Here is an 8,485-nt window from a genome sequence, read left to right as displayed (position 1 = left end):
CTAGGGAGGATGTAGTCTGTGAGAGTGGCTCAGCTTCGGCTTTCGTATCGGGTTCCTAATCCCCGACTGAAATGAGGACAGGGTTCCAAAACTGAAGAGTTTGCCGCCAACAGAGGCAAAACTCGAACTCGTTACGAATTTGTATCAGAGGAATTACCCTTCACGTTTGCTGATGGAAAATGTTTTGTTTGCCTCGATTTTATAGAGGCGAAATTTTAAATCTACGATACCACGTCCTCCCTGCGTATCTTTGAAATTAAGGGAACGAATCGAACCGAGCAAACGACCGAAAGGCTGGCTTGACTCACTCTGAGTGCAGGCTGTGACTTGAATTTTGACCGACATTTTTCACCCTTTTCTCTCGTCCTTATCTGCCCGAGTCGGGCATCTTATCGGAATGGAGCTCTCAGAGTCTCCGACAACTTACGAGAGAAGATTTTCCGATACCGTAGGTCGAATTCGACGCAGGCATCCTGGTTAGGATCTTTAATAACCTTATTGCTGTGGGTGCCAAGGTAGAAAGTCACCGAGGATGGATGGTCGGCGGAATTGGTGAAAAAAAACTCTCGTCGACTTTACCTCGCCTTCTTCTTCCTCGCAAAGAAGGTGTTGTTATGCTAACGATGACCTGCTCTACGGTCGACTAATTTTAACACAAGTCATCTGTTGTCATTTTAACTGATTCTCTGTAAAAATACTTTTCGGCTCGCTCGCAGAGTGCAAAATCACGTGACACTGAAACCCTGCTTTTCGACAAAGAGTATGATGAGAAAAAGCGTCATTAAACGTTCGATGCAGCCAGAGTCAATACAATTACCGTGCAACATTTTACCCGTGGCAGTGGGAATAAGTTTGCATAGAAATATATTTAGAATTGTGCAACCAAATACAAAATGATAAATTCTCTCGGAAAGCTTTCCGTTATGTGTTCATCTTCTCAGTGTTATCTTGTTGATCGATGGAGCTTAATCTCGAGTATAAAACAACGCGTTGTACGAGTGATAAGTTGAGTCTTGGAAAAACAGCAGTGCACTCTAACGCTGCAACACTTATACCAGGATCATGGCCATGGACGCTGAGAAAGGGAGTTACAAATCAGCCGATGGTTCCTACACCTGGGAATATCTGAGCACCTTCTGTTGTGAATACATAAAAAAGATCGTTCTGACCGGAACTGATCAATTCAGATGAAAAATCTCATGCAGTTCACCATAAATTCTCGCTATTACCACACTTCAGGCACCCTATTGATGCTGTGCAGCGGTAACGTGGTTGGATGGAATTCTCCGAGTTTCGGTAAACTCCTGGTCTCAGACTTACCCATCCCACTGAATACTACCGACGCGAAAAAAATAAGGGGATGTCTATGTTAATCCATACCCCGTCAATCCGCCCACGTTGAACGTCATAACGACTTAAAAAATTATTAAAAAAACCTCTCACGTAAAACAATTTACGTAAACTATTGATTTATTATTTCCTTCTTTGTCATCTTCCTTGCCCTCTTTTCGCGATAACCCCTGTTAAGAACGCATGCATTACCGTTATCTTTATCGGTGAATTTTGTAATTTAACTTAACTGAATGGAGAACTGGACAAAGAGATGGAAGAAAGAGTTGAAGGGAGCTGGCTGGCTTTAGTATCACCGACTATGATCTGCTTTTGTCAACTCTATACTATTTTTCTACTTTATATAAGGTTAACTTACCTCTCCATCTTTTACTGGTTTTCCTATTTTCGATTATGGTTGTTATTGTATATACTTATTGTCAGTAATTGTAAAGCGGAGTCTCGACTCCCCTATTTTTCGATATCCCATGTAAATATAAAAAAAAAAAAAATTGAAATCGTCGCTGGCAAACCGAAATCTATGCTCTTGGTGTGAATTCATAAGGTCAATACCATGATCTAGTATCATCTTGTTTAAAAGAAAATCTATATTGTTGAATGCATGTTGAAATTTCTGCTTTGCTGCTCTCGACGTAGATGTGCGTACGGTATGGAAATATCCTGAGGATGGCCCAAATTGTGACCGAAAAGTCGACACCAAAATTGATGTTATCTCAACGACCTGCATCTTCAAAATTGCATCATACACAAATTAGGTCAAGAAAAATTCCTACACTAAAATTCACTGGAAAAGTACGAGATATGAAGGAATTCGAGATATTGGAAGACACACTCCGATCTTTACCGCACCCAGCAACTGATTGTAAGAGCTTCACTAATTCCTAATTACACAAGTAGTTTTTATCGCATTATCATACACTGCACTCGTTTGTATATAATGAAACTTTTCACCGATTCGTAACAGTTGCTCGACATGGCATGCCGCGGGTAGATACATTTTGTATAAAAAGTATAAATTCAACCGAACAAAATGGGAGACACTTCAAATAAAGGCAAATATACCAATCCCGAAGGCTCAGCTACGTGGGAGTACCTGGGAACCTTAGGATGTGAGTGAAAAACACAAAAAATTTACTTTCTCGTCGCATCGTGGGCTAAAAGTGTATTCTTTCGAAATGAAACATTACAAAGCAGAAAAACTGTTCTGTGATACGTACGAAGAAGTACGCAAATCACAGTAGCTATTGAATAATACCATTTTACATAATAATATGTGTGCACAAGTCAACGTAAGTTCAGATCAAAGCCTATTAAAAGAATGTGTCGGGATAGAATGTTGCTTTCGTTGCGTTACGAAAAAGCCGATTTACGACCCTCTTCATATTGTATATCGGAATCGATTATGAACCAGCTTAAAACAATAACGTATTCGCTAATTACAGGTGCCCTCGTTGCATTTTGTGTTGGTTGCGTATGCGGCTGGAGTTCGCCGAGCTTGGCCATACTGACGAAGCCCGATTCACCAATTTTCGTAAACGAAAACGACGCGTCTATCATGTCATCCGTAACTGCTGTAGGTCACATGCTGGCACCTACCGTAATCGTGTTGATGACTGATAGACTTGGCCGAAGACTGAGCCTTGTAGCTTGCTGTCTCCCAATACTGATCAGCTTTGGGCTCATCATAGCTGCCAAAGATTCTTCGGTAGGTATTACTGACACTTGCACTGTGAGAATTTTTCGTGTCAAATTAACATCATTTCTTCCATTTCAACAGGTTCTCTCGTTGGGGAGATTTTTCGGTGGTCTATCCATTGGTTTCGGGCTGTCCGTTGCACCGATGTATCTCGGCGAAATTGCCTCACCTAAGTTACGAGGGACAATGGCGATCACCCAAGCCGCAATGGCATCCGGCGGGTCACTGTTCATATCCACTATCGGGCCATATCTGTCATTACAAGCTACGGCCTGCGTGGCTTTGAGCGTCGCTATTGTCACTTTGGTTGCCGTGTGGTTCGTTCCAGAGTCCCCATATTTTCTTGTGATGGTTGGTAAGGTAGAGGAAGCAGAGAGCACCCTGGAGAAGCTTCGCGGTAAGACAGATGTCTCGGAAGAAATGGAACTGATTAAGAAAACCGTCGGCTTCAAGAATAACGCAGGAAAGGGGTCTGAAAAAGGAGGAGCAAAACCAAACCCAATGAGAATCGACGCCTTTAAGCAGCTTGTCACAGTATCGAAAAATTTGAAAGCACTCACGATCAACTTTCTATTTGCATTTGTGCATCATTTTAGCGGATTTACGGCCATAGCGGTATTCGGGCAAATAATATTCACGGACATGAAAACTCACCTCCCTGCTCACATATGCTTCATCATATTTAGTATCCTCCAATTCGTCAGCAACTTCCTCAGTATGTTCGTCATCGACAGAATTGGTCGCAGGCCACTCACCTTTATCTCGGGCATAATTAGTGGCTCTTGCTTCCTTATTGTCGGTATCTACTTTTGGCTTATGGAGTACGGAGGCGTAGACGTTGCTTCATACTCGACGATCCCTCTCAGCGCCTTGCTAACTGGAACAGTTGCTTTGAACATTGGTATGTTGCCAGTGACGCCAGTCATACAGTCCGAGACCCTCGACACCGACATCAAGGCAATTGCATCCTGCTTGGTCGGTGTTGGTAGTGGATTACTGGCCGCCATAATCTTAAGATTTTACCTCATGGTTACAAAAGCCTGGAAGTTCGGTCACTCGGTACCATTCACTGGCTTTTCCTTGTATATCTGGTTCACCACAGCCCTCATACTAAAACTACTTCCCGAAACGAAAGGCCGAACCTTCCTCGAGATCCAAAGGGACTTGGCTGTCTGATATAGTGGCGTAAATTCAAAGTGCCGACCAAATCCTGCGGTTCTTATGTCCGCCATTTCGAATTTTATGAAAAATTGTTTTTCTCGAATAACTCGGCCATTTTCAATTTCAACGAAAAGTCGTAGACTAATCTTGTAGGAAAATCAATTTTCTACAACTTTGGTATTTGCATTTTTCCTAAGAAAAAATAGGGTGAAATAAAACTGTTGTACTATCTGGTTGATTTTTAACTTTAGGCTATCAAAGAACAGAAATAAACTTGTAGGAAATTAAATTTTAAAAAACAGTTTTGGTCTTTACCTTTTTTTCCTACAGTCAATATTTGAGAACGTAAGCGGACGGCAAAGAAAAAGAGAATCGTCAAAATATTTTTTCGCAAACCATTCTACAACCGAGTGCCTCTGTGAGATGAAATTCGGATTATTTTTATTGAAAACCCCCTTTTCTCTGCCACCACAGTGCGAATCCAATTCGAGCGATGTATTTTCATATTTCAAGAAAAGAAAACCCAAACAGTGCCGATTCTGATTATAAGATTACAAGAAAAAGAATTGAAAAAATTTAAATACATCGCTCGCATCCCTCACACTGGCAAGAAAAAAACGGAACTCCTATTTCTTACGACGAAGAGGACGTCAAAAAAAGAAACAAACAAAAAAAAATATCGATCTGCGAAAAAAATGCAAACACCAACAGTTGTAGAAAATTCAAGTTCCAACAAGTTTTAGTCTCTACGATTTTTCGTTAAAATTAAAAATGGCCGAGTTATTCAAGAAAAGCAATTTTTCATAAAATTTAAAATGACGACAAATTTAATTCAGGATTGTCAGAGCGTAGACATCTTGGCGTAGATGAGATTAAGAATCTTCACTTCCACGGAATGTTGTGAGGAGTAATAATCTTACGATCGTTCACTGTCGCACATCGAGCGACTTTCATATATTTGTACTTTCGCGAATATGAAAAATTGAAAAGTTTTATACGCCCATAGACGTCTGAAGACGTGTTGAACCTCTGTTCCCTTACGTAATCTCGAAAATCATGTTCAAACAAAAAATTATATGATTACCTCTTACACGCTACAGCTCTAGCCTCTGAATACCTGGATAAACAGAACTATGAAACAAACCTTAGGTTTCTTATACGTCACACCATGTACTGAGGTATAAAATGTGCGAAGAATCTGCAAATCTTTATGCAATTTAGTATGTAAAGCTGAGAGCTTGATCTTTCGTTGTTACCTGCATACATATTTTACAATGTAATCCTGGTCTTTCTTTCCTAGTATACTCACGTGTTCCGCTCAAAGATATTAACCAAATAAACTCGTGATACAGAACTGCTAAGTCTCATCGTACATTATACTGCAAGAAGTTAATCGATGAAAAAAGCAGAAGGTGTAAGAAAAAATGCATGTTTATTGATATCAATAAATTCGTAGTTTATAAAACATAACAATGGTATTTAGCAACAGTGTCTATGGTCTGCAAATAATTAGGATTGCTTTCTGTATAATTTCTACTACAAGATTTGCAAGACAGACAGAGTAATGCAAAAAGCGACTAACGTAATTCCACCAAGGCCACAATATTTTACGTAACGTGGGGCAAATACTTATTTCACAAAGCGCCAAAAGTTTCTTCTTAGCAGATCGTAAATTGCTCTTCAATTCTTAGTTACACATCTGATGAATCTTATCAGGAGAAACTTGCCAGACGAGTAGAGATACATTTTGAATATAGTATATAACAGAATATCGTCAACGAGTGCCTAATAGGTTTTTGAACGAAGAAAATCGGAGACCTTGCACGCAACCAAACCAGAAACACGCTACTATTCAAGATGAGCAGGGACTCCGACAGAGGGGGATACTCAACTCCTGAGGGATCACCAATCTGAGAGTACATCTCAACCGCATCTTGTAGGTCACGTATAAGAACAATCCGCATTGACCTGAATTTAACCTGCCCGAAGTCATATCTGTCGACTTATTATTGTGATGTTCTCTGTCGATAGGCGCCGTCTTACTTTTTGCCGTTGGAATTGTGCCAGGGTGGAACGCACCGACCTTAAACTTGCTTCAGAAATCGAACTTACCCATAACCATCGAGCATTCGGACGTAGCTACTGTATCAGCCGCAATGGGTTTGGGTCACATGTTTGCTCCCACTCTCACCATACTGATCACTGATCGGCTTGGCAAGAAAAAGAGTCTTCTAATTGCCATTATAGTAATAAGCATCAACTGGAGGTTGATGGCAATCGCGCAAACTGTGAATGTGAAAATTTTTTTCACTTACCTCTGTACTCCGTTTGCCACTAGATCCATGCAGTATAGGAATGTCGACAACGAGAGAAACTCAAGCTGTAAATCTTTCTACTACCATTGCAGGTTCTAATCGTGGCGAGATTCATCAGTGGTTTCGCGATGGGCATGGTGATAGGAATCGCACCTACATACCTCGGGGAAATAGCTTCAGTGAGAATTCGCGGTGCAATAGAAATGGTCTGCAGTGTGATGATGAACGCTGGTACACTATTGGCCGTCGCTGCGATACCGTACCTCTCTGTACGAACGACAGCATATACTAAATCCCTGACGTTGATTACCTTGGCCGCGGTGTGTATCTGGTTCATCCCCGAATCCCCGTACTTTCTTGCGATGGTTGGCAGGATCGAAGAAGCCGAGGTCGTTCTGGAAGAGCTTCGAGGTAAATCGGACGTGACAGAGGACCTGGATCTGATAAAAAACACCATCACCGAGCTGGACAAAGGTGCGAAGAAACTGAATAAGGACAAGGAGCCAAGGACACCAAAGAAATTCGACAGCTTCCAGCAAATCAAGAAACTCTTTACTGTGCCTGGTGAAAGAAAAGCATTTTGTATCAACATGTTGATGATGATATGGATGCAGTGCGGTGGTTACATCACTTTTTTGGTATATTGTACGTTTCTATTCGATGCGTTGCAGTCTCCGATTTTCCCATATACGTCGACGGTCGTTTTGAATGCGTGTCAACTCGTTTCCACTGCCCTCACGGTCTTCGTGGTGGACAGATTCGGGCGCAAGCCTCTGATCGGTATTTCAGGGATCCTAAGCAGTGCTTGCCTCGTAATCATCACTGTGTATTTTTTTCTGATGGAATGCACTGGAATAGACGCTTCTTCCCACTCAACTTTGGCCGTTTGCGTTATGTGCGTCAACGTAATCGTGTTGAACTTTGGGCTGGTACCACTGCACTTGATCCTCTTGGGCGAGACAGTTGCTTCTGAAATTAAAACGCTGGTGAGCGACATAATCGTATCGACAACTGGTCTGGCCGCTTCCGTTACGATGATATTTTACAAACAGACGTCGGTAACCTGGGGATTAGGCAACTCTATGCCTTTCTTTGTTCTTGCCATCGTAACCTGGCTCATCACGGTGGCCATCATGATATTGCTTCCCGAAACGAAAGGCAAAACTTTCTTGAAGATAGAAAGAAAACTTAACAAATAACAAATAATCATTAAGTGAACTTGATGAGAGAAACTACACCGTGATTGAATGCTGAATTTTTGGTTGAACATACTTTACGAGTGTTTGATCGTTGAATCACGAGAATGTAAACTGTTCGCACGCTCTTGCGCTATTTAAAACGAAGGATAAACGTAAAAAATGTAACAGAGACACGTGGTTACACTGATAACATCAAAAATAAAGCACCGTCATCATCGACAGGGTAGAATAGAATAATAAAGAAACACACTGTACGAGTGTTTGATCGTTGAATCGCGAGAATGTAAACTGTTCGCACGCTGTTGCGCTGTTCAAAATGAAGGATAAACCTAACAAATATAACAAAGACACGTGCCTACACTGATAACATCGAAAATAAAGCACCGTCATCATCGACAGGGTAGAATCATGTTTTTTTCCACAAGTCAGTCTGAAATACGTATAAATGAGATAATGACACGAGCGTGAAAAATGCTGTATAATAGATATGAAATTTGTGAGCAGAAAAAAAATCGAGAGCAGCCGCTAATTTGAAAAGCCTATTCACATATTTTCTCCTGTCATTCTCTCCCAAGGCCGTGATATGAGCACGCTGTGCAAATCACACGCGTATGGCATAGAATAAAGTACATGTGGTGGTCCCAGAATCTTATTATATGCGATTAAATTATTCAAAATATACTGGATTCACTAATCACGTCATCTTAATTATTGATTTCATCGTCTGATCGACAACTAGATTGCAGGGCGGGATTTGGCTCGCA

General features: G+C 41.1%; 2 protein-coding genes across 2 annotated transcripts; both read left to right on the top strand.

Moving 5' to 3' along the window:
* Positions 1 to 2,329: 2,329 nt before the first annotated feature.
* Positions 2,330 to 4,270, top strand: LOC124406482 (facilitated trehalose transporter Tret1-like). Its single transcript, XM_046881908.1, has 3 exons — positions 2,330 to 2,459; positions 2,793 to 3,079; positions 3,128 to 4,270. Exons 1-3 carry the CDS (start codon positions 2,381 to 2,383, stop codon positions 4,220 to 4,222), a joined length of 1,461 nt encoding a protein of 486 aa, XP_046737864.1. The 5' UTR covers positions 2,330 to 2,380; the 3' UTR covers positions 4,223 to 4,270.
* Positions 4,271 to 5,958: 1,688 nt separating this feature from the next.
* On the top strand, positions 5,959 to 7,965 carry LOC124407152 (facilitated trehalose transporter Tret1-like). The gene is made up of 3 exons (XM_046883006.1): positions 5,959 to 6,143; positions 6,239 to 6,501; positions 6,615 to 7,965. The coding sequence occupies exons 2-3, from the start codon at positions 6,364 to 6,366 to the stop codon at positions 7,719 to 7,721; spliced, it is 1,245 nt and encodes a 414-aa protein (XP_046738962.1). The 5' UTR covers positions 5,959 to 6,143; positions 6,239 to 6,363; the 3' UTR covers positions 7,722 to 7,965.
* The last annotated feature ends 520 nt before the right edge of the window (positions 7,966 to 8,485 follow it).

This window comes from Diprion similis, chromosome 6 (assembly GCF_021155765.1).
Source record: "Diprion similis isolate iyDipSimi1 chromosome 6, iyDipSimi1.1, whole genome shotgun sequence".
In the NCBI taxonomy this organism is placed as follows: domain Eukaryota; kingdom Metazoa; phylum Arthropoda; class Insecta; order Hymenoptera; family Diprionidae; genus Diprion; species Diprion similis.
The sequence above is the reverse complement of the archived record's forward strand: the minus strand, read 5'-3'. Positions and strand labels throughout refer to the sequence as shown.